This window comes from Empidonax traillii, unplaced genomic scaffold, assembly GCF_003031625.1.
Source record: "Empidonax traillii isolate 1590-97213 ecotype Southwest subspecies unplaced genomic scaffold, ASM303162v1 scaffold14:size4059594, whole genome shotgun sequence".
NCBI lineage: Eukaryota > Metazoa > Chordata > Aves > Passeriformes > Tyrannidae > Empidonax > Empidonax traillii.
In genome coordinates, this window is record NW_020955207.1 from 3,138,009 (window position 1) to 3,164,884 (window position 26,876).

The 26,876-nt window shown below is 39.9% G+C and overlaps 1 protein-coding gene across 1 annotated transcript in view; it reads right to left on the minus strand.

Moving 5' to 3' along the window:
• Positions 1-791: 791 nt before the first annotated feature.
• BMPER (BMP binding endothelial regulator) overlaps positions 792-26,876 on the minus strand; it is a 150,313-nt gene continuing 124,228 nt past the window's right edge. The window contains 2 exon segments of the mRNA XM_027892182.1: positions 792-2,705; positions 8,384-8,514. Coding sequence (XP_027747983.1) covers positions 2,524-2,705; positions 8,384-8,514 — 313 coding nt within the window. The 3' untranslated portion in view covers positions 792-2,523.

A 26,876-nucleotide genomic window follows, 5' to 3' on the forward strand; every position in this document is an offset into this window, starting at 1 on the left:
ACTTACTGTTGCCTTGAAAACCGTGGAGATTGGAGGAAAAAGCTCTACAGCACCATAAGTCGGTTTAGAGGTAAAACCAGTTTCCTCTCTTCCTCAGTCTATATCAGTAAAGCAAAGAGCGCCTACCCTTAATTAGTCAGATATGAAAAAGCTAAACTGAGGAATGAGTCCTCATTTTGAGATGACCTATAGGTCAGGTTTCAAACTTAACCATTTTAACATTTAAAAATAGAGTTCATCCTACAGATAGACTGAGTCACTTCTTCACCTCAGTCAAACCTGGCATCAATTAAGCATTGTTTGAATGTGATCAATGGACTGAGAGAGATGAGGGCTCTCCTTTCACCTTTTACTCACCTTCATCAGTCAGGAGAAAAGAGAAGGGCAGATCTATACACTGCTCATCAATGCAATTCACTTTGCTTGTACTTTTATTTTGGAAACACTAGGCAGTAAGTAATAAAAATCTGTTCTAAACTAAATGGTTTGGATCTCATATCTCAGAATCAAAGCTGAAATGTTCTTTGGTCTAACCGATGCTTTAAATTATTTTAATGACCTTCATTTTATATTTTAACTCCTTCAACCAATCGCAATTGTTCTAAATTTCAACTCTGCCATTCAGTTATCACATGAGCCGCATAAAACTCTCCTAGTTTCTTGCTCTGATGGGATCTGCACATTTGCAATTCTGCTTCCCAGTGCACTTGTGTCTGTGTCTTCAAAACCACCTCTTCCAGTAAAACTAAATTATTTGGTTGTTCCCAGAAAATGAACACAAAGGGGACATAAAAAGATCAAGATGAGTTTATTTAAGATTTGGATGAACATCCATGGAACACTCTTGGCATTATATGCCCAGCTCTTTTTAACACTGTGATGGTATAGCATTTAGGTGCCTAAGTTAACCATGTTCCCTCAGCATCTTCCTCCAGGATGAGATAACGGATAGGTTGTATAACACAAGTGTGTTGCACCCACCCCACACACTTACTGTAAACTCAGACCCTGCTTAACTTCCTGGAAAGTGAAGAATTAAAGGAGAAAGTTGTTCAAAGCATTACAATGTGCAATTTCAATGCAAGGCATGATGGAAGTAGCTGTGAGAGAGGATATTACTTCATTATAAACCTAAATCAGATGCCCAAAGATTTCTATCATCTCCAGAGACCATTCCATCAGGTTCTACAAGAGGTTTTCCAGTGGAAGAAAAAGTCCCTTCAGGCTTCAGAAAGTTGTATGGCTTTTTTAACAGTTTCTAATGAAATCCCATATTATTGCTTCTCCCCTGGGAGACTTAAAAAGTCACGTAAACTTCACAGAGCCCACATGCTCAGAAACTTCAACCAAAAGACCACTAAGGAAATAAATTGCAGTTCTCCAATTAGCATTTGACATTCTTTACTGTTTTTTGGTGTGGTGAATTTGTCTTTCTTCTAAACCATGCTGATAAATTAAATGAGTTACAAAACACAGCATTATTTAATGTTTTAAGGCACACTGAAATCAAACACTTCACTGTGGGATTTGCTTTCTGCATAATATTTGGAGGAAATATGAAACAAACGTAGCAGTTTCAAACATGTTAAAGGGGCTAATGTGCACATGAATATTTTCTCCAAGCTCCTTATTGTGTATTCACAGCTACTGCCAAACACAACAACAGAGACGGGGTATTAGGATATGAAATGGGAAGTGGTCAGATTTTCAAAGTGAGCTGGTGGGTGCCGAACACTTTTGAAAATCTGGCCCCTGACTCTTTGGTGTCATTCCAGAAAGAAATATCTCCATACTGGCAGCTGTCCAACCAGCTTTGGAAATCATTTTGCACAGTTATTTCAGTAAAGCATAAAAGCCAATCCCTAGCTTTCTCTGCCTGATTAAGCACTGTCACCAATCACTATGCAGCTCTAAGGTACGCATGAAATATTCCTAGATAAATCCTCCCTCTCCAGAGAAATGTGTTTCCTGTACAACTGTAAATCCAGGTTCTGTGTTGAAACTAATCCAGTTTGGCAGTGCTATGGCCCTAGAAAAGTTTCCTTGGAAATGACAAACTTATGCAAAGGCAAAGCCATCCAATCTTTTCATGCCACTATATTATATTAAAACCACCTGGTTTATTTATACAATGACTTAAAGATTAGGGTCCTAGAAATAATAATACATAAACTTCATAGCAAAAAATATACATATTATAATTCATCCTTCTATGATATATAGAAATTATGTATATTTGTGTGTGGACATATATATAAATATATGGATCGTACTTACGTTTAGGGCACTTGTGTATGGACACGTGTATCTCCATACACACAGTATATATTTCTATATCTTTCTAGGTGCCATGTGTGTATACATAAAGACACATAAATATACACACAGGAACATATTTACACTCTGTGAGTAGACATGTACTTTGCAGAATCTGCACACAAGAAGCTGGAGTCCTTCACTGGCTGTGAGCATCAAAGGGGTCAGTGACCACCTGCATCAGTGTCCACGGAAAGAGAACTAATGTCATCGCTGTGGGCACAGGACTGGCTTGATGCATCTTCCTTTGTGAAGAACTAAATTTGCCGGGCAGTGGCACCCTGCCACGCAGGGCTTGTTGCATGGTCCAATCTCGTTCCAGTTGTCACAGGTTTTAACACATCCTGGACCACAGGTATCATAAACTGCACCGTGTTTACACTGGGTAGCTGAAAGGCAGTTAAAAGGAACAAAATATGCATATTACACAGAGCCCCACATGGGAAGTTCCTTATCTGTTTGCCCGATTTCTACTGTAAATATCAAAAAAGCATGTTTTGGTACGGTGATTATGTAGAGGTAAAAACTATTTGTAAAAAGATTTCACCATATTACATCCCAAATACAAAAGTAGCAAAATTCCTAGTCAAAAAGCCAAAACGTCCACAGCAGTCTTGAACTTTTTGAGAATTTTAACACAGCTGACAGTATCTAAAGCTTTGGCAGTGTTTTTATCTATAAGCAGATCTATGCTTTATATTAAAGAAATAGCATTGCTTATTTATTTATTACAATGCCTTTTATGAAATGTTCTGAAACATTTACAAGGACATTTATTATCAGTGCCACTCCTACTGAAAGAAGGAGAGGAATTCACCAAGTTAGACTTTCTGACCCTAAGATTGTACTTTTTGTATTGCATATTGCAGCAAACCAGATCAATGCTATTAACCCAGTAGCATCATTTCTAAACAAAAAAAAAACAAAGAAAAACAAACAAAGAAACAAACAAAAATTAAAAATCAATTATGCTTTGGGTTATTTTACCAAGGGATCACTGAGAATGAGGATTCTTGCGCTTAATGATTCCAGTAGCTATTCATTAATTTATGTAGCTGACAGTTCAATGCATCTTCAACATAAAAGACCACTGAAGGTTCAGCTAAAAGCACTATAACCTCTCCAGATCAATATTTACACCCTCAACATCTTATATCCTGCCTTTTTAGTACATAGAATAATACATGGTTCGATAGCAAATAAAAGTCTGTTATTCTTTTTAACGGCTGTGCTGATGGCAAAAACAAGTACTGATAAAATAGTTTATAGATGGCAAGGGACTCTCAAGGATCCAGATTCATCTCTTGCTATTTTCAGAGAGGTGATTGCATTATGAAGGTTTTTTCAACTTTGTGAGAGTATGAAGGTCAAGATTTTTTAAAGAACAGTTCTCTTATGGACAGAAAAGGCTGTTTTGTCATGAGGACTGGCCTACAGTGTCATTACAGTACTGCTATTATTCATAAAGAGAAAATAGAAATAAATTGATTAAATATGTATAAGAGTGTATCGAAGAAGATGGAAGTTTTATTGCTAAGGCATCATAAATTTAAGAGGTTCCTTTTCACTATTAACAAAGCATCAGCTTCTTGCAAGTTTTACTGCTTGTGCATTTTATGGAATTCATGCATATCTGAAAAGCAGCTCTGAAGAAGGAATTAAACCAAGAATCCATACACAGTTCTCAGGACACAAAGTTGGAAAAAATGCATAGCACATAGAAAAAGAAAATTATCCTGGAGTTATAGAGAATCAGAAGCTAAATATTGGCTGGATATTAGATATCAGGAAAAAAAAAAAAAAGCTTTCTACCTTTAAGCACCAGAGCAACCTGCCTAAAAACTCTGTGAGACATCTTTAATTGAACATTGCTTTAGAATAGGTTGGAAATAAACATCTTTCAGCAATGTTTAAGATAGGCTTATTCAGCTTGCGGACATAGATCTTTTGAGAACTTCTTTCCAGCTTTACATCTCTATCCTGCTCTTCATGAAAACTTTCATGCCCATGAAAGAAGGAACAAACAAAAGGAATAACTAGAAAGAAATTTAAATGAAACAGGAAATTTAGAAGGTAAAAACATGCAAGCAATAGAATTGAGCATAGAATAAGATGTCAGATTCACAAGAGACTCTATGCTTATGTAGCATGTTAAGAATAGACATTGAATCTCTTTTATCTTAAGGGGCTGTTTACTAGAAGCTTTTCTACTTTCTCTCTGAAAATGAGTTTCCCTTCAAAGGATCTCTAATGGACCAACCAAAACCAGATATTAAACTCCAGTACATGCAGTTTCCATACAAAAAGGTCTACGAGCTTCAGTTTTAAGGCTGCACAGATTTAATCCTCCAAAGCTCTACTGCTGTAATAGCTGGCCCATCATTCCACCTGAGCTCTTTTTGGTTCCTCTGCTGGTGGTTTTGAGGAAAGTTGGCCAAGGTCTCCTTTACACTTCCTCCTCTCTGCCCCAGAGCAAATGAGAACATATCACAGCCTTCCCTCAGCAGCCATGGCATCTGTAAGTACTCCCCAGCTCTGCTCTACCACACATGGATGTGGTATGTCAAAACACCTCCTTTTCCTTCAGATGATGCCATGTAGAAGACATGATGACCTGATTTTTCTGCTGTAGGCAGCCTATAATGGCATTATTAATGTGCTGTCAAGGGAAAAATCAGAAAAATACAATGGCTGCTGTTTAAGTTCCCGGGATGGCTTTTATTGTCGAGTGATTCAGTTGTTAACATGTGTTGTGATTGATCCAGAACATTCCACTTCATCAACAGTTTAAAAAATAAAAATGAAGACATTCTGCAGTAGGCTTCCCAGGGACTGCTGAAATGATTCAGTACCATGTAAACATGGAAAACAGAAGTGATGCCTTTGCACCCGTCTTTTGAGGCAAATTCCTCTCTCAGAGAACCAAGCTCTGTTACTAATAACTTCCTTAATACACTAGGAAAAAAAAAAAAAATCAAAAACCTAACCCCAAAGTACAAAAGCTACTAATAATAGTGTATTTTGCAACATTACCAGTCCCAACAGGATTTTTCCACTCTTCTTCTAGAACATGTGTTTGGCATGACAGATGTGAGCTTCCTCAGACCACTTTCTAAGCTGGTGGGAAAATAGCCAGCCCCAGTCCAGAAGCCATACAGTCACACAAATACAGCACTGTGCCTGAGCTTATAAACCCTGCCTAATAAGGCTATAGTTTTCAGACTAGACCTGGTTTATTCCAGCTACTGTGGCAGTTTCATAGAGGAGGCTTGTCTGGTCTGGTCTGCCTTTGTGGACGTGGTCGTAATTATATAGGAAGAATTCTTATTCCCCAAGGCAAATATGTAACATATATATGTATGTTACAAAATATGTAACATATAACTGCTGAAGGATTCCCTTAGTGGATGATATCCAGTAAATCCAATTCCACGTAAAGTTCTAAACTAATATTCGAACATCAACAATTCTTCCTGCTCCTTCTGTTGGTGTTACACAGTTTGGACTTTACAAGTGTTTTGTAGGACTTTCAAATAGAATGTCACTCATAGTGCTTGGAATTCACATCTCCTTCTAACATAGTAAAAGGCAATAGATCTGGGCACTGACTGGCTGTTGTAGCATGTAAGCACATCAGTGCTACCTCATGTAGTCTGCACTATATTATAGACCTTATCTGATTTTTTTTCATGCATTGGAAGTCATGCCCATGGCAGGGAGTTATTGTCATCTACCATCCTTGAGTCTTCTTCCTCTCAGTGTCCTCAGAAATGTGGTGTTAAATTACTATGGCCCAAGTTCTTTCACCACATCAGTTTACTTAATTGCACTTTATAAACTGCTTGCTTAGCCCTTCTTGGGTTAAAAAAAAAAATCTTTTTTTTCTTTCTCCTTTTCTTTTCAAACCTCTTCCTTCCATTTGTATCTTTTCCTTTAGCTCTTGCATGTATCACTTCCTCTTATTTCTTCTTTCCCTCATGCTAGCTCTCCTGGTTTTCAATTTCTCCTTCACAAATAATATTTCTTCCTGTAACCCATCCCAACAGGTCTCCCTCTCCTCTACATCCTATGGAAACCTACATCCTTTCCCTAACTCTCTCAGTTACCATGTGGATCTCACCAACTCTTTCCTACCCTAGCCATTTTCCTTACTCATTAAATTCTATCTTCACTCCTCCAGTTAAATTAGAGTTGATATTCCCCTTATCAAGCCAACATCATAGAACAGCAAACCTCGAGCAGCAGTATTTTGTGTAAGAATGTAGAGGGGGAGAGAGAGAAGAGCAGGGAACAGGACATGTAATTCAGCCTCCTGAGCATCCTGTTTGACTGGGCCTCCAGACAACACAAGTTTTCTGAAGATTACAAAAATAAGCTAAGAGTACAGCAGGCAGGGTAGAGAAACTGGTAACCACACAAGGTCTGGTTTTAAAACACACAAAAGTAAAATTAAACCTGACTTTACTAATAAGCATACATAATTTTCATGAGAACATAACTCTTGCAAATATCCCACCAGCTATGAAATGTCAAGCAGGAAATGAAATTTCACAGAACGCTAAAGTTTTATTACAGATATATTGTTTCTTACCTAGGAACTTTTACCTGTAATTGGGACACAATAATTATAACTACTAGCTTTGGAGAGAAAAAAATAAGTTAAAGATTAAAATCTTGATGCTGGTCAATGGTGCCATATAGAGTACAGTGGATGCATTTTATTTTAATGTTAACCATATGATTTAACATAGAAGATGGTGCTACTTTTTTGGCATTGAATACTTAAGTAAGTGTTTGAGGGAACTTGACCATACACAGATTATCTATATTTTCTGCTTAACAAGATTTCCCATTTTTTTTTCTGCAACTCTGCACTGAAATTAAAAAACTTGTGTGGATTTAAACACTTCTTTCATTAGCTTTAATGGAAGCTGTGTGTTTAAATTCCTTCATAATGTTCTCTCAAAGACTGTTTTTGCCTCAGAAACTTTTCTTGTCTTTGGTAAGATGCCAGAAAAAATTGTGAAATGAAGCCTCAATTAGTTAAGTCGTGATATGTCAACACTTGTATAAACTCCTTAGGGCAGGGACTGGAGTTTTTATCCTTTTTACAGCATCTGCAACAGTGAAGTCTCAGTCTGAAGTGCTTTGGGGAAAAAAAAAAGTCACAATGCTCGTTTCATGTTCGGCATGGATGTGCTACCAGATCAACAGGTTAAAATGATATGTCATTAGTGCTACACGAGACCACATTCTTGAATAGGGTTTTCACTAAGTGGCACCCTGTTTGGATTGTTCTGTTCCTTTGTATGAAAAAAAAATTAGCCTTTTGGGAACAGTCAATCAAATGTAATTCGCTCTACCACTCACCCATCCCTGATAAAATGCCTTCAACAGAAAAGGAAATTGAAGTTAAGAGAGTAGACCCTGAGCCACTCACAATCACCAAAATGGACCACAGAGTAATAGCTGTTTGACCAGCACTGAGTATCCTCTTCTCAGTGGTTTTTGTTTCCCAACTACTGTTAATTGCTTTACATAAATCTGAATACATTTCCAGGCAAACCGATGCCATTACAGAATGTCCTAAATTAATGAGACCATCGTCGGGAGAAATATTCATCCGCAATATTGCATTTTACTTCAAGTGCCCATTATCACAGGCCAGCGCTTCTCACAGAAACAATTACTCACAGAAACAATTACTCACAATTACTTGCAATTAATGCAGTCCTAATCACAGGGGGATTAGGAAACTAATTATTAGGAAATTAACACAGGTTTGTGTTTTTATATTCTCATTAAATACACTCTCTCTTCTTCCCTTGTTGAACCTCCTGCAATCATATATGCATGTTGTCTCTGGAAATATAACTGTGTCTTGACAGGAGGTCAAAGGAGTTTAAACATTATCTGTAATCAAGGGTTTACATATCCTGAAAGGAAAACTTCCAAACTGGTGCAATACCAGTCCTTTCTAGATGGTTCATTTTTGATCTCCCTCCATCAGTAAAAGGATAGTTAGCCTGCACACTGGCTTACAAACAGGCAGTCCCAAAATGCTTACCTGCACAGTTCTGCTCTGGCACCCACTGGACTTTCAGGCCTTCCCTCTGACAGGCTCGGGCATATGCCAGGAACGACTCACAGTAGCAGTTTTTATGGACCGGACACTCGCACATATCTGTCACACAGGACCTGCAGAACAAAGCCCCAAAACAAATAATCAAGGAATGCTTTGGCAGATATCTGCCTGAGGTTTGGAGTTGTTTACTTTCCAGTCACATGGCCTTCAATGCTACAGCAACTTCTGCTAAATGGTAAGAAAGTTAAAAGCATCCCTGCTGTTACATCCCAAGCACTCATCCCTCTTTTTTGATGTGCTACTCTGATGCAGAGAAGTCTCAAAAGTACCAGGGAACCACAGAGAAGCAGGAAGGTGAGGAGATGCAAAAAACATCAGGCAGAGAGGACAGAGAACATAGTGCGAGCAGGAAAACTCCATTTTTACAATGATTTTGTGTCAACATAAAATAAAAAAATTCTTTATTCTCTAGAAAGTAATAATTTAATAATTTTACCAATGATGATACTAGTGGTATTAAGTGTATGACTTCTATATGTAATAAGTACATGCCCCCCATGCAAGGATGGGTTCCAGGTTACTTCCAGACTCTCCCTGCCATGAAGGCCCCCGAATAATATGCCTTTTTTCTCATCAGTGTCATTACTAAGTGACAGACTTTAAGAGACTCCAAAGGAGCAGGGGTGATGCAGCATAACTGAGCAGTTTCATGCCAGCAAATCCCCCAGGCACTTACTAATACCACCCACCCTCTTCTTCCATTGCATCCTTATATGGAATCACCACAAAACACGACAGGGAGCAAAGCTGCTAACATGGCCCTACGTGAAACTGCTACCGTGTATGTCACCACTATATTTCAAGTTAGCTCGTCTAGAACATGTGCCCATTTGGCACAGACCTAAAATGTAACTGGCGGGTTTGCAGTCAGCGGTTTCTACACATGCAAAATGCTCAGACGCTTCTGCAGATGCAGCAATGCAAATTCAGAAATGCTGACTATCTACTGCTCCAAGCAGAAATCATTCAAAGGCAAGGTACAGGGGAGACATAGTTTGAAAATCGTGCCCTCAGTTCATCTGCTTTCCACTGAGGGTGCTCTATGTCTGAACTTTGGGTGTCAGTGGGCAAGGCTCCTGCTCCATTCATGTTCAGGGACTTTTCCATTCCTGAAAGAACAAGACAACATTTGCGAGAGGCACAAATCCTCCAGAAAGACCAAGGGCTGAAGTAAAAAATGAACTCTTCATGCTAAATGCTCTTTCTGTGGACCATAATTTAATTGTCTATAGGAGAAGGATAGATATCATCTTAAATTCCCCAGAAAATTTCTCCATAGCTGAAAAGGTAACAACTTGGAAAAGATGCAATCACCTCGGTCAAAGTAGTCAGGAGCCCTAATGGCCATGTAATGCTCTAGAGTCATTTGGAACCCTTTATTCAAAACTAGGAAAGAGGATTAGTGGTCCCTAGAACACAGACAAACCTATGTCTGCATATCCAACAGTACCCCTTAAAGAGGAGCATTTCCCCTTGCTAAAGTCACTGGATAGTTCAGCGACTATTCATTTGGTTAAACCTGGCAGTTCTGCTTGACATTTTCATGAGCTTTTAACAATTTTACTCTCAGTGGACCCTCAACATTAAATTATCTAAAAATTCATGTAGACAGATGAGTAACATGAGTGCTAAAAGGTTACTTGTCCTGTTTTTACTGATATATATGTGCTGTGAATAAACAGAATTGCTTTGGATCAAATATATAACATGCACATATTTACAAACCAGTTGCACAGACTCAATGCACCAGGTCAGGAGAGCTCCAGGCTCCCCATAAATCACCCAATCTTTTTAACTGTTAAGGTGTTCGTGGCAAAGCTAGCACTCACCCTGACAAAGCCTAGGCGTGGTCTGGGGGATTAGGGAAGGGAAGGCACTGTTTCCAGTCTGTAGGAGGGCAGCCATGCTCTTTGAGAGTGCAGAGAGGTTAGTCCCCTATATATACACGTGAACAACACTGTGCCATTAACCCTTGGCACTGCAATGGCCGTGGACATCCAGGCTCCAGAGTGAAACATCTGGGTTTGGCTGGGATCAGCACTGTTTGCTAGAGTTCAGCACGGGTGTCCACTAAGGGAGGTAGCATGCCATGTGCAACACAAACCATCTGCTGATTCATTACATACCTAATTGCTTGTGTAATTTTTATTTTCCTGAAATGTTTAACCCTGGTGACAGCTGCTGGACTCGAGCCCTAGGCTTGGCTGAGGAGCAATCATTAGATTGCAGCAGTTTTATTAATGAATTACAATTGCTAATTATTGTAAGGTTAATCAAATAATTAACTAATGTTAAATCAAAAATTAGAGTAAAGAAACCTATATCCACAGCCTAATGCTAGTTTAATGCATTAATATTAATTGCAGTTAGATGGATTGACAGATGGGGGAGACCAGTCCTTTTAAATTGCTTCTAAAATCAACAGGAGCAGGCATCTGCTTTATTTGATAGATGCTGTGAGAGTCAAAGAGCAGTTCTGGGAAAGGACATGGAAAAAAAGATGCCTGTCCTCTGAGGGCTGCCTATGAGGGGGACTTGCCGATGGCCCATGGGCAAGCTTTGACTTTGGGTCTGTATTCTTATCAAAGCATATTTACTTCTTACACTTAATTACATTTCTCACAGTTACTATTGTTACAGTTGTGTTAAAGGACTATTAAAGGATGATACACTAGCTAAATTTAATCACTTCCCCTCGGAAAAATGGGTATGCCCATAGCTTTTAACTTTTTACCCTCTCCAGTGACATACTTCAAAAATTCTTCTCTGCTGCCCCAGATTCTGATTTCTCATCATTCCTCCTTAGAATCTGATAAACAGATTTGGTGACACTAACTGCATGTGCCAGAAGCTTATCTCCACTCTAACCTGACTGGACTGTTCAAATAACAGAAAAATATGCTTTACTAAAACTTTGAAATTATGCCAATAATGAGGGTGTTACTGCACAGTAACAGAGACTTTGGGTCTTACAAGGTGTTGTGACTCTTTACCAAGAACAAAACATTTGCTTAAATGAAGCAAAAATATATTAGAAGCTTAAACATCAAAAGATTATAGTCATATAGAAGTAATCCCATGAAAAGACTGCAGTGCACATTACTTATAAAATGAAGTTATTTTACAAGCTATGAAAATACACACACAGGCAGCCTTAGTTCTGCCCTCAGTGAAATCACAGAATAACACAGAGACGCAATGATGTTGTGGTCCAAAAGAAAACTACATTTATTTTAAGGACATATTTACATTTCTAAAAAATACTTGTGCGTGATAGCGCACTTTATCTGGAATCCCTGCTCTGCATAAGCACCGGAGCACAGCCAACCTCACAGTCCTTGACTGGTACCAAGTGCCTCACTGTGATTCCTTTTGAAGCCGTGTGTGCTGCCTGCAGGGTGTGTGTCAGAGATGGCTCTAATTGGGTGTGTATAATCACAAACTGTTGCAAGGGGAAATCCATGAAAGTGAAGGCATCCGGCAGCTGTGGGACACACCCTTGAAGGAGACAAACACACACTCTGCTACCACATCTTCAAAGCAAACTGGATGAGTACACTCCTTCAGCAACAGCCCTTTTTCACATTAAACCATGGAAAGTCTCCAAGTCCCACAAAGGGCAAAGAACAGAGTCCTATGCTACATGCAGTATTTAAAAGAAGAGGAAAAGATCACAGCAATGAAGCCTACAGCCTTAGTCTGTGCCATGCAGAATTGAAATTGCAGATGTTCACTTGCTGAACAATAGCAGTTCCTTTTCCTTTGCAATAGACACAAATACAAAACCAGAACCATCCGTTTTAGGAGAGGCTTTTTCATTTTGCATTTTTCTACCCACCCTTTCACAACAGGAGTGCGTTACAGTGCATTTTGCAAACACTTTAGTACCCAGAGTGGCTCTACACAGATGGAAAACACTAATATCTTCCTCTTGCCATCAGCAGATCTCAACCAACTTCACAAAAGCAATGAGAAATAGTGCATCACTACATACGTTTTATGTACATGAAGAGACATCAGGTGGTGGAGGGGTTTGTTCTCTATACTTGGGATAAACTGTACACTTGAAAACTTTAAAGCCTGAAGAGTCATCTGCCTAGGGAGGAAGATTAATTTCCAGCCCCGCCATCCTGTGAGATATGACTTCTTGGGATAACTTCTTGTTATCTCTGCCAAATCAGTTTTATTACAAGCTTGGCCCAACTCCTTTATAGGAAAAACTAAAGCCTCTGTCAGTAGTTACGTTGTTACAAGAAAGTTTGTTTGGGCTCATTTTTTGATAAAGCTTCAATGAGTTGCCATTATTTATGGCCCCAGACAGAAAAGTCATTTCACAAAGTAAGAAGATGAGAAGACAAGCCATATTCCAATGTATAATGGAAAGTCTCATGCTGTTGCTATCACAAGCTCTCTCTTGTCTGTATGTGCATGATCAACCTTATTTAAGTATTGAAGTGTAGGATGTAGAGCTGGAGACTTTTTATGGCTTTAAGGCTTGAGATCAAAGGTTTGAAATCATTCTCTCTTTCTCCAGAGTTTACTAATATTAATGCAAAAGCAGCAAATAACTCACAAGGAAGGTAATTTTGGAGGCTGCTGAAAACACAGAAACCCTTACATCTATTGAGTATTCATTCAAAGCACTTGCCTGGGGAAAAGACTGCTTCATGCAGCAAAGTCAGGAATTTCTGAGGATCATTTCTTCCAAGACCAGGCAACTATAGTTGTCCTCCATCTGTGCTTTCCCCCACACATCATAACAATGGTAACATTGCCTTAAATTGGGGATCTGATAAAGGCACCCATAATGAAATCAAATCATCAGTTCCCCAACTATTTTTTCTGGGAAGTGCGAAAGTGCCCAGAAAAACTGGCATGCAGGATATGTGCGCTTTGTACTGGAGACTCCCCCTTGCTGAAGAACTCCCACACTGCTGAACTGGCTCCAAAAAAATCCCTAAAAGTGTGGGAGCAGAAAGGGAACTCACAGTTCATCTTCGGTGAGCAGCGTATAGCAAATCTACTGCAGGCATATCCTTTCCGTGGGGAAATCTCATTCCTGTAAAGAAAGCACTGGCCATAAAGCTTGAGAATATGACTGTTGTTTTTGGCAGATTGCAGAGGAGGAGTTTGCAGTAGTAGGCATTTGAAGCACGCACTAGAATTTCATCCTGATTCCTGACTTTCATGCAACTTTGAGTCAACCATGGACTGTATTGCCACACTAAGCCAAGCAGAGAGAAGTTATAAAATACACAATTCCATCAAAGGGTAAGAGCTGCATATGATCTAAGGTTTCTAGGGTATAGTAGTCATGTTACACACACATTGAAGAGTCCTAATTTAACTCTGAGTGCCATTGTTCCCGGTCCAGATATAGACTTGGCACTCAGATAATTAAACAGCATCCCACAAGATATCCACATCCATTCCTTCCTTGCCAAGGCATCCTTCCAAAGCAGTTATTTAGAGGAGTTCAGTTGGGAAAAGGATGCTTTAAATTCAAGTAGTAATTACTGTTCATAATTTCCAACACAGCAGAGACATACTGCAAATTCAATTTCATTTCTTTGGACATCCATCTTCTTAAAATCAGAATCCATACTTCCCTCACAAAGAGTAAGCAAAAATGGTATTTTCAAGACACCGAATAAATGGAGGTCCATGTAGACCTCTGGAAAAATCATAGTGTGCTGTGCAATATCACCACAAGCCTATACTGCGTGCTGCTAAAAATATTATCCAAAAGCCCTTGGATAAAGCCAAATAGAGTGTTCTGTGTGTATTTTTAACCTGGCGTGCTGTGCCAGGATTGTGTTTCATTGCCTTAACCAACATTACCCACAAGAATATGGCAAAATTAACAATGAAACATTCTGGAAAATTTTCTAAAACCATATAAAATACAAAATTCTCAGGACAGCACTACCCTGACACCTATTTATAATCTCTCTGAATACGTAGTACAAGTGGTAAAGGCATTTAAAAGGAGGAAGAACCATAGAACAAAACAGCACAGGAACCTTCCCTCCTTCTTTCTTCAGGATAATTCTCTCACTAATGTGTGAAGTATCTTGTGCTTGGATCCTTACAGGTGTCTGTGGCTTTAATTGTACTTTCTGGTCCTGAGAATGGAAAGGCTGGCTAAAATCCCTCCATGGGGAAATAGCTGAACCATGACTACGGAAGACAATGAGGTCCCGTGCCGGACTCCAAGAAGCATCTGGTATGACTCAGAGTATTTCCTAGTGCTGAAAGTTACAGTACAGTTGAGCAGCTGACTTGCCACCTTTAGAAAGACTGGACTCTTGCTCAAAAAACTCCAACAGAATATGGAAATGTCACCCACAGCCCCGGAAGAGCTGATCCCTTGCACTCCCACTCACTTTCACAAAGTGGAAGAGATTTTTCACCTCTTCTTCCTCTGTTTCAGTTGTTCTGTGCCACACAGAGTTTCACCCGCATTGTGCAGCCATGGCATTTGAAATAAATAGTCCTGGCATTTGAAATAAATATCTGTATGCAGGAGAACTCAAGTGGTTAGAATTCATATGTAGCATACACCTTGAAGTGAAATAGTTAAAAAACCACTCTGTGCACAACACATATGACTCTAGAATTATTGGAATAAAGAGGAAATACAGCATAAGTTTCTTAACCCATTTAAAACAAGTGCCCAATATCACACTGAAATGTATTCATAAAAAATGCTTTCACTTTACTTGCTTACTGGGGTGGTATATACACAATTTGTTCCACCCTCTTTGATGAGATTACTGCAAAATATCTGCCTGTACGTTTTTATGATCTGTGGTTTGCATATCTAGCTGGAAAATACAAGGACCATAACAACTTTGCTCTAGAACAGACAGAGCTTCCAAATCAATTATAAAGAGGTCATTTGGAATAAAATGTTTGGATCAATAAAAAGATAAGCTAAGCAAATCTAGGAGTGTTACCTGGAATCTGACACTGAAGATTCAAAAGCTAGAACCCAGTTTCTGAAGATATGAGCTTCTTCAGTTAACTAATACCCACAGTCATCCGGTTGCAAATATACATCACATAACAGGCAAAGATAATAGTAGCTGCAATCTAAAGCCATATGATAGGGCTTATCACGCATTAATGCAAAGATTTCTGATGGAAAAAAAAACCTTCTAGATGCTCTATGTGTTTAATGTTCAGAAGAAAGTCACCTCCTATAGGATTTTCTACCAAAGATCCCATCTTTCATAGATTTGGGGGCCTGAGGTCTACAACCCCTGTGCTTATCACTGATTTCCTATGGCCGAATTTACCCACTTTTTGTTTTCAGAATCCCATCATTTATCATAGAATGGCCTGGGTTGGAGGCAACTTTAAAGATCATCTAGTTCCAACCTGCCTGTCATGGGCAGGGCAAGGACACCTGTCACTAGACCAGGTTGCTCAGAGCCCCATCCAGCCTGGCCTTGAACACTGTCAGGGATGGGGCATGCACAGTTTCTCTGGGCAACCTGTTCCAGCGCCTCAAAACCCTTGCAGTAAAGAACATGTCTTCCTAATATATAATCTAAACCTACCCTCTTTCAGTTTAAAACCAGTCCCCCTTGTTCTGTCTCTGCATACCCTTGTATAAAGTCTCTCTTGTAGACACGCTTCAGGTACTGGACAGTCACAATCAGGACTCCCTAAAGCATTTTCTTCTTCAGGCTGAATAAACCCAATTCTCTCAGCCTTTCCTTATAGAAGAGGTGCTTCATCCCCCCAATCATCTTGGTGGCCCTGCTCTGGACTTGATTCAACAGGTTGATGTCCTTACTGTGCTGAGGACTCAAAACTGGATGCAGTACTCTAGGTGTGGTCTCACAAGAGTGGAGTAGAGGGGTAGAATCACCTCCCTCCCTGGCCACAACTAGAAAAATTCCTAAATTTCAAAATTTCCTGTTTAGAATTTCTTAAGCCAGTAAGAGTTTTTATTACAGATTTTGTTCTGACATAACATAGCAGTATTCAAGTTACTTCGACTGACCACATTGCATGTGTAAATCATGTCTTTCTTACAAGAGGAAAAGAAGTGGAGGATGTCTTAGTGGACCTTCTTAATGTCCATATCAGTAGTCTACATTTCCATTCACTGCCTGCACATGCTTAGCTTAGCTCTTACACTGCTAAAGTGCATTTGCCTTAGACAGGGACACTCCATCACAATGGAATTTTCAGTGTCCTCTGGCATAGTTACCAAGGGAAATCCATCATCGTTTTGATCTTCTGCATTATGTAATTGATATAAAATTTTATCTTTTTCTCCCCGTCTAGACTTGATTTTTAAAGAATACTTCCCCCCAGTCTCCAGTTCTTTAGGCATAATTGGAGACTGAGCTGGCATATCTTATCTAGAGAGAGGAAAAAAACAACCATTTAAATTCAATTTCAAAAAGACAGACATGCTTTAATATCTAACTTTATACATTAAAGTGTTACTTTCAATGAACAGTTAAACTTTGTTATTCTGTTTCATACAGTGCAAATGAACATGGCACAGACTAAATGGTTCTAATACGACTGCATCAACTTTCTTCCTGGTAGACAGAGAGCCCATTAGTGTATTCTGTGTGACAACCCTCATCTGAGAAAAGCCAGAGGTTTTTCATGAGCTTATAAACATCCTAGATAGAGCCTCAAAAACCATTGAGAGGTTTTGAAGTCATGGCCCTACAGAAACATAAACCATGTAGATAAACCAATAGCATATTGTCATAGCCATTAGATAAATATATAAAATAATTCAAGTTTTAAATCTTCCAAAATAAAAATTCAAACCAGATCATCTCCTTCTGTCACTGACAAAATATATTGTGGTCCTGCTATTCTGTCATAAAAATATGTCATATCCAATAACAAGCACAATGAGAACACGAAGCAGGAAATATTTCTGAACTATAAACATAAACTGAAGTTATCTTCAGCTTTTGATGATGATTCAGTGTATATGTTTCCAAGGAGGTCTTGTGATATAATAATAAACAGGCTGGCTAGTTTAGAAACTCACATTCTTAAACTCTGTGGAGCCCACTCCCTGGCTTAATCCATATAAAATTAACTTCAATCAAGCGGTTTTATTCCTCTAGGTGGCTGCAGAGCATTTAAAAAGTTACTGGCTCCAGATGGAAAAAGAAAGAAAGAGAGCAAAGGAAAGCACAGATAGAAGACTGCTACTTAGAAAATAGCTTTCTTCCTCATCTTACTCTCTCTAAAAGCAAGAGCCAAATTTTTGTCTCAGCAAAGTCAGGCTCACTGAGCATGCCGTCTTCCAGCCTGTCACATCCTCATAGTGCATTTCATCTCATGGGTCTCCCTGTTTGCTCCTCATCAAAGTAACTACTGAAAAAGGACTTTGGGAAGAAATGGCACAAGAGACAGCTTACCTGAATTGATAAATTGAAAAAACCACTCTTTCTGATTTTTATGGCTTCCTGTGTGGTCCTGGCCCAGACCCATACAAAGACATAGGCACATAAAGCACGATTTAGGCAGGATTCAAACACATGAATGCAAAACTGTGGTGCTGGCTTGGTTGCCCTGACTCCAGTGAGGTTGACCTTTTCATGCTGGATACTTGGTTCCTGCCTATATATTTCCCAAGGCACCTCTTCTTTTGCTCTGCATGTTCTCAGGACCCCGTGGGCATTGGCAGGCATAAGCCTGACTGGCACCCCAGCAGTGAAGGCCACCAAGGACGGCTGTCTTAAAACAGCGGCAGTGCTGCCGTGGTCTCATTCAAGACTCAAAAGACCAGAGGGAGAGGGTGAGCACAGTGATACAGGATTCAGCCAGGAGGTGGAGACCTGGTTTCTCCTCTCTGGTCGGTTTGACTTAGCCTGCTACTTCACATCCAGAAAGCTTTGGGTAAGATATGTTTTGCATACTTTCTTTAACTTTCCTGAGTGCAAGATCTCAAATGCAAAACACTGTACAGAGCACGAAAACACAGTGGATGAAACGCTGGCTCCAGTAAAACGGATGGGGATTTTCCTGCTGACAACACAGGAGCCAAGACTCAGAACTGTCATCAGCCTCTTTTTCTTTTTTTCAGTTCTGTACTTCCAGGCTTTGAAGAATCCAGACTCTTTCAGGACACAACTGAACATTAAATTCAAGCTTCCTGAATTTAAATGCTATGAATTAAAATTTCATGTACTAGACATAGTGACTCCATGACATATCAGCCTGGCCTGGGAACCATGGAAACCCACATAGATGTTATAAAGCCAGAATGACCTGGCTCAAACTTACCTTTCAGTGTGTTGGTTTGCACACAGTCATTTACTTGGCTAGATACAAAGACAATTCAGATGTAAATCAGCAGTCTTTAGTGAGAAATTACAGCAAAAACCTTGAGCAAACTCTCCCTATCACAGAACAATCGTGGTTATTTTTCTTGCTCATCTGCGGGTCATGTCCAATAGCGAAGATGCTAAGATAAACTTCTGGGCTTAGTCTTCTTATCCAAAGTCCTAAACATCTAAATATATCTTTACCTCTTTTTGTTGGCTGGGCAGAGGCTCCAAGGAATAAATCAGTGCCCTATGTTAGCCACCTTGAACATGCTGCCTGGTGGAGCCACAAAGCAATTTGTTCTCTCTCCGTCACTTTTCACTCCATAAAATCTTCCCTGGCCTCCCTACAGAAGCAGTGGAGAGATCTCAGAGCTCTACCAGTTTGTTATGAAGCTTGCTGTCAAACTTGGCAATGGTTGCAAGCTACCATATCCTTTCTCACCAACAAAGTTTGTGGGTAGAAATGTGCCTTTCAGGCTTTGGGAAGAGGGAGGTGGCACAGCTGCAGCAAAGCAGCCCATACAGTATGACTCCTGAAGAATCCCAGCTGATAGGAGAGAGAACTCCCAGAAGGCAACAAAAACGGAAAAGCTGTTGCTGGAGGTTGCGCAGGAGGTTGTGTTCATGTTCTCCATGGGTCCTCTGGAACCAAATGTTTACAGCCCATACCTCTAGGAGACCACTGATTTTCTTCCCTTTGAGGTGAGCATGTGGTACCTCATCAGTAGTTTTTCTGCTCCCGTGGATCTTTCCACAGGTGGGGAGCCTGAGGGCCCAAATGAAAGCATGAGCGGATTAGCTCTGTCAAAACAAAGATCCTGTTTTTGTGCCAGTGAGGAAAAAAAATGAGAGAGTGGGGAAAGCATAAAATACAGTTTATGATATGCAGGAGGAAAATTGCTTTTTAATAGAATCTTTTTTTCAAAGTTTTCCATTAAACTTTGGTCACTTGTAGTGAAAGTTTTGGAATGCAACTCCCTCATCCCCTTAAGGATGGTCTGAGTTTTATTATGTTAGTAAGGAAGCCCAGCTTACTCCTAGCAGAGCTACTGTATGAAACACTTCAATCTCAAGCCAAAGTGGCAGGAGTAAAAGCCTCTCCTGATTGATTTTCAGCCACCATTCTGGGGCCAGTAATTTTTATCATATGCAAAAGAATCTTTTGTTGCCAAGTAATAGTAAATCACAAATGATCACATCATAATGAACTAGATTATACAAATCCAAATGTTAGCCATATGATAACTAGATTTCAAAGGTACATAACCAGAATGAGCAAAGGAATATATCAGAAGAGGGAAGGAGGTATTGGTCATGAAACAGGGCAGATGAACTGATGAGTTATGAGAGAACATTAGAATCTCTTCCTTCTTTCCCTTCCTCTTTTCCCCCTTCCCTCCATGCTCCCCCTCCACTTTCAGTGATACAGGGCATATCAATATTAGAAATAGCTCCACCAGAAGAAGAGGAATAACTGCAGTACCAGCAGTCAGGAAGAAAAAATATGGGGACAAGTAGCAGTACCATAAGTCTATCTCCTTGTAGAAGGCAATGGTGGAGAAGTAAGGTGGAGTAAATCCAGTCACACATATATGTAGCAATTTTTACAGTTCAGAGACACCAGGCAGGCAGAATGAAACCTATGCCTACCAAGATAAACCCAGAGAAAGGATGAGACACTTCATTAAGATCAGAGGGGTTTAAAAAAACCTTGTATGTATCTGCATAAGCCCTATCAGTTCTGTGTATTAAAGGTAGCCATGGTGTCCAGGAACATCATTTAGAAGATTTCATGCACACTAACAAATCATTACACACTTAAAGATCAGGGGAAATGACAAAGTCTCCAAGGTGCAATTCACCCCACAATGTAGCCAGGGTCTAGCCTTTTCAAGGTGTCTTACTTTCAGATCTATTTTCCTGGGTAAAGACTGAGCCTTTTGCTTTGGTTCATGCTGAATTCTGCATAAAATGCTGCAGAAAGTGATATAGAAAGGGACAGGATTTCTCCTTGCTCTCTGAATTTATTTGTCTGAATGCAGTCTGCTTTAAGTGTCTGCCTTCTCACCAAGGCCAGGACTCATTCCTCTAAGTTGCAAGTTTGTGGCTCTTAAAACATGCAGTTGAGAGAGCTCTGTTCTTTAATACATCTCAGAAGAAACACTCCAGTATACTGTACCAAAGCCTATGTCTTCCACGTGAATTTTGTAAGTAAGGTCTATGTTAACCACAACCAGCACCATTCTGTTGTATTTTTCTCTTTGTGTGCACGTGTATATACAGATTTGCTCTTATTCTACTCTTAGGTCAGTAATGCAATTGGCTATGCATTGTACTCCAGGTTAAGCAAAGGTCTCGTTTACTCAGTTGCTTTTGTATTGCACTGGATACCTTGCCTTTTGCTGGAAATACAGAAAAACAAGAGGAATTTAAATTTTAGCATTAGTTCTCTTGCCAAATAGGTTGATGAAATCATATAGCCATGGAGATTTGTGCATGTTCAGCACACTCCATGTGGATGTCAGCTGCACTCAGACCTTACCTCTTTCCACTTATAAGAAAGAATAGCACAGAACATGCACAGAAATGAGAATTTTGTCTTATCTTGAAATCTTTTCAGAGAGATTATATTACTGTGAATGGCAAGCCCAGCAATTCTTAGAGATCTGTTTATGTAACAGTAGCAGTAGCCAAGGAAAGAAGGAATCGAGATGCAACGAAGTTCCTGATCCCATCTGGGCAAAGAGTACAAAGGGAATCATCACGTCTGCATGAAGAGAGTGATGGTGATGGAGTATTAACAGAAGAGGCAGAGTCCCCAGAGTCAAACACTGTGGGAATGAGTAAAAGCCACAGAAGGAAATGGAGGCTAAAGAGAAAGGCCCACAGTAAATATCTGCAGATGCTGTTGTTTGCAGTGGGGGCTGAACCAACAGGGATGTAGTCATACACTCACGTTGCACCTCACCAGTGGAAGAATATTCTTTTCAAGATCAAAAGTCAAGCAGCAATAAAATCCGTGTCAAAAAACATAGGCAGAGGAGGTTGTGCATGCTCACTCATGAACATCTGCACTAAGAAGCCACTTAAGTAACCATGCAACAGCATGGAAGAAACATATGCAGCATGTAGACCACCAGCTGTGCAGCAATAATACTTTGAATATCCAGAGTGCCTTTCATCTGAATACTGCAAAGCATTTTCCAAACAAATTAAGCTTCACAACACCACTGTGAGCTTCTTATTTAATGGTAGGATTATTTCATCCTGCACCAAAATGCCATTGTTGCCAGAATGAAAAGTAACACCTGTTTATCATCTCACAGAAATGCACAATTTTCACGATGGGAAGTGACAAAAATGATGCAGTTAAGTTAAAATGCAGGAAGACTTGAGGTAATCAGAATTAAACATTTAGAAATGGAAATAAGAAAACCATAGTATTAACCTCCCCTTTACTTTTTATGCAGACTATCACATTAAGTTTTATGCTCACATGCTGTTACTCTTTGGTCTTTATTTCCCACTGGGAAAATAGAACTTCCTTGGGTGTATACTTCTAGGAGTGTCTACAGATGTGCTCAGTACAGAAAAGTATCTTTCTGGATTGTGTATGCTCAATAAAATGTATTGCTGTGCATTGCAAATAGCTTTCCTTTGTAGTCCTTCAGATCTGTTTTTATAAGGCATCTTGATGATTATACAACAGCACTGCCTTCCAAGGCAGTATGCCATTTAGTAAGTCCTAAAACAAACTTCTTGCTGTGTGTGCTTTCAACCCCATGGGGTACTCCATGTAAGCAGCATTCTGACCTGGCTCTGCTGAGTTAGTGGGATGTGACTATGTTTCCTAAGAACAAGAAGAAAGGCTGGAGAATATGACACATACCCAATGAAGATAGGAAATATTACAGACACCCCATTATCATTTCCTCTTTCTGCTTCTTAATACACCCACTTTTCAATCCCACTGAAATCTTAGTGGAGGAAGCAGTTTGACAGGGAAGTTATAGCAGTGAAGCAGACTGTTTCTTTATCAAATGAAGTTCAGTACTGGCAGAAAAATGTATGGGACAGGCTGTCCTGACAGCTAGACATACATATATCTTTAAAACTTGAAATTTTGAGGACAGCAAGGAGATTCTGATCTGTGCTTGACACTAGCACCCCAGGATCCTAACCTATGAGTAAGGCTTTTTGATGTTACAGTTAAATAAAAATAGCAGCCAGAACACTAAAATGACTAATTGCATTTCTAAGCAATTGTTAAGGGTGTTTGGATATCAAGCAAACAGCTCTAGCTTTGGCTGAGTATATTTTAAGCGTTTCTACATTCACCATCTCTGAGCTGGTCCCAGCTGCACATGTGGTGGTTAACCTCAGGCCAACTTCTCCCTTCTCTCAAAAAGCTGGTTACAGGAGGACACAGCCTGGCTTGAGAAAAGAAGGCTCTTTCATGGTTAAGATTTTCCAGAAACACTTGATGCTGGTATAACTCTGTTCCTGTTGAAACCCAGGGTAAAATTCTGCTTGTCTGTAATGCCAGGTATGGTTGGCCAGCACCACCTGCTTTTGATGTCTCATCCTACACAACCAGCTCTGAAAAAGTTCTCTCATACCCACAAATTGACTTTTCTTCAGAAAGAGCTGTTTCTTTTCTCCATCGATGCAACCAAACATATGTGCCAAGTAGCTCACTATCCCGCCAGGACTGACTACTTCATTTCAAATAAACCATAAAGTGGCACGAATTACTTGGGGAGAATAAAATGTTCCCTTTCAGTGTGTATGTTCATTAGTTTTTCTCTTGTGTGCCCGTTTTGTCCGTTTGTTTCATATAGGATTTTCCTTAGCCATATTTCAAAATGGTGACTAGAAGGATTAAGTCTTAAAAGAAAAATTCTCATTTTCAATTCTATCACATGTAGGATAAACAGACTATCTACTTTTTGATATGATATTAAGCTGGCCACACAGTCTGACCCATTTAGAAGAACAGTAGTAAAGTTCGAGGGACTTTGAAAGGTTACTGTCCATAGAAGTATCAAGGTTTGCTACCAACATCTATTTCCATTTTGGTTTTTGGATCATAACATTTGAATTGTATTTTGTGTTTCAGTTCATATAAACCCCAGAGCTTGGAGGGTAACACAGCTGAGACCAAAGCTGCACACCAGCTCCAACTCACCAGTTGAAATGATAGAACTGCATTGTTTTCACAAGACAAGGAGAAGAACTGAACTCTCCAATCCCAAATCCAACATCTGTTCCAATTTAGTAACAAACTACACTCATTCTCTATCCCCCATACACATATCCTCACATATGCACAATGGAACACTCAGTTTTAAGAACATTCGCCTCTGGATCTGGATGCATGTTGGGCCATTTCTTGTTTCCAGACCATAAATCAGTCAAGTTTCACTAGAAAGAAAGAAGATTCACAGAGAGCCCCAGGAAAGGATCTCTACCCAACTTTCCTATCCCAAAATCTGGCTCTGCAGTGATACATTATATTTGTTTTCAGCAGTGGAATAATATCACATGTGATCATAGCCTCAACAGTGACAATTTACAAGTCTGTTCCCCCTTACCCTTCTACATCTGGTCCTTCACAGAGCTTGTATCCGTCTTCAGAAATCACACAAAACCCGTGTCTTTTCCCAACTCTGCTTTGAACCCCTATTGTTTTAGAAATATGGTAGCAAGAGGAACAAGAAGAGCTGTGAAGGACAGCAAGGTTGAACTGGGGACACTGAAGCTCATGACTATGTGGCTGGAGTCAGTCCCTCGTGGCCTCGCTGTGGAGCAGCTTATTACAGAAACACAGAATATTCTGAGTTGGAAGGGACCACAAGAATCTTCAAGTCCAACTCTTAAGTGAATGGCCCGTGCAGGGATTGAACCCACAAGTTTGGCATTATTAGCTCTAACCAACTGAGCTAATCTCAAGCAGCACCAAGGAGCTAGGGTTGAAGCATCTTCCAGGTAGGCAGCCAGTCACTTTGAGAGACTTATCAGGAAGACGTGGTGGTCTCACAGTTAACTAACCTCAGGTCCTGACTCAACTGCTTTTGCGGTGATGCCAGATAAAGGAGTCCCCCTGACCCCTTCTTGCCTTAGCAAACCCTCCTTGACTCAGACAGTGCTCTTCTCTTTATATCAAACAGAATCCCAAAGTTGAGGAAATTGGAAAGACATTGCTGATGTGCTCCAAAGACTGAAAAACTGCAAGGTAGGGAGGGAGCCGGTCACAAACAAATACTTTGTGGTTTCACACCATGAACTTCATGAGGGCAATAGCCAACCTACTGCTTGGTGGTTTTTATGCCAGTCAGAAGCTGCAATGGTAGCAGGCAGCCCTGAATGCTTGAGATCAGCAGTTAAAGCCTCACAAGCATTTCACTGTTCCATAGTCTGTTTTCATACTTCATTTTACACACAAGTAAGTGGGCAACTTGGAGCCTCAAAAGTAAATGTATAGCACAAGTCAGTGCACAGTAAAAAATACAGGCCCAAAGCATAACTACATTCATGTGCTACTACAGCACATATTTTTAAAGTCAAAGTAACTTCAAATGCCATCTGTTTCCTGCTAAGCTTGTGCAGCTTGTGTATGTTTTAAATTGAGAAAAATCCTAAATTTTGTACTTACAAAACACTGTCAAGGTAAGAGCCATAGCATTAAAATCTTCTATTTAACAAGAAATCCAGTGAAGTAATGTATTTCCACAGACTATTGATAGCACAAGTGGGGAAAGACTCCAGCATCTTTATATAGCTTCTGTTGAGGATACCATTTTGCAGTTAATTATTTATGTAATTGTCCCATAACAGAGAGAATTCACCATCTCATTTAATCCAATTTGCGTACTGTTCACTGAATGCAAACAGCTTTTAGCCCCAGGCTCAATTCAAACCAGAGGCAGTTGTTAAATTATTTGCATTGATGGTTAGATCTCACATCTGTGTGAATGGAAGAAAGCAATGATGCCACGTCTAAAGTTTGTTCTTAGCAAGTTCAAGGCAATGTGCAGACCAAATCAAGGAACCTCTACTTTCCTCTCTGGGACCTAGTTATAGGAAGGCACAGGAATGGCGACAATTTGGGAAGTGATTTGTCCCACAAAACATGCAATTCATGTCTCCAGCAAGGGGAGAACCTGCCACCATCTCCTAACCTCCCCATCGCTCTGCCTTGCAAGGTGCTTCATTGCTATCGAGCCTTTGCTTCAAAAACATGAGTCAGAGCTCCTCTCTCATTTTTTATTTCTACTTCCAGTACATTCCAGAGGATGAACTAAATGTACAGATCACATTCTGTGATAGTAGATTGATATATAAATCACATTTCTGGGATACACATGCCTCCTAGGGCTTCCTCTGATGCTGCCTGAAGCACTGCAGGCATGTGCTAACTGGCCTTTCCAAATCCCAGCCCTTTACAAGGGGAAGTGTAGCGCACAGTCTGCTGCATCTGACTTCCAAAAGCAATGGGGAATATGCACAAAGGTGGAAGATGCCTGTGCCTCATTGCTATTATCATATTACTTGCCTAGCATTTACCAGATTTTATAGACATATGCTCTCTTGGCCCAAGGTCTTGGCTGCATCATTTTAGATTAATCAGGCCTGAGCTATCCAGGTCAAAAACGGGGTCATAAGGGGTGACATTCAAAACAGAGAGTTTCTCCTGACAACAGAGGCAGCAAGTGCTGTCCCATATTACAATGTGAAACAAAACAGCAGTTTTACAGTAACTTTGTGAAAAATCTATTAAACTGACTGGACTCCATCAGCTGTGATGACAATCCCAGCACAGGGGTTTTTTTCGTGTTTTTTCTGCAGTAGTGACCCAGAGATGTTTTTCTATTCATGAGACAAATAGGGAAATGGCAGGTTAAAGGCTGAAAAGAAGAGCTTGGCTAGGAGCAACACTTCTCCACTGTTATAATTACATATAGTTACTGTTAATATTATTGCAATACCAAACAAAATAGCTCTATGCTTTTATGGGGCAGAAGTCACAGGCCTTATCATTCACTGCATGCAGTTGTACAGCAGACTAGGGTAGGCTTAGAGCACACTTCTTT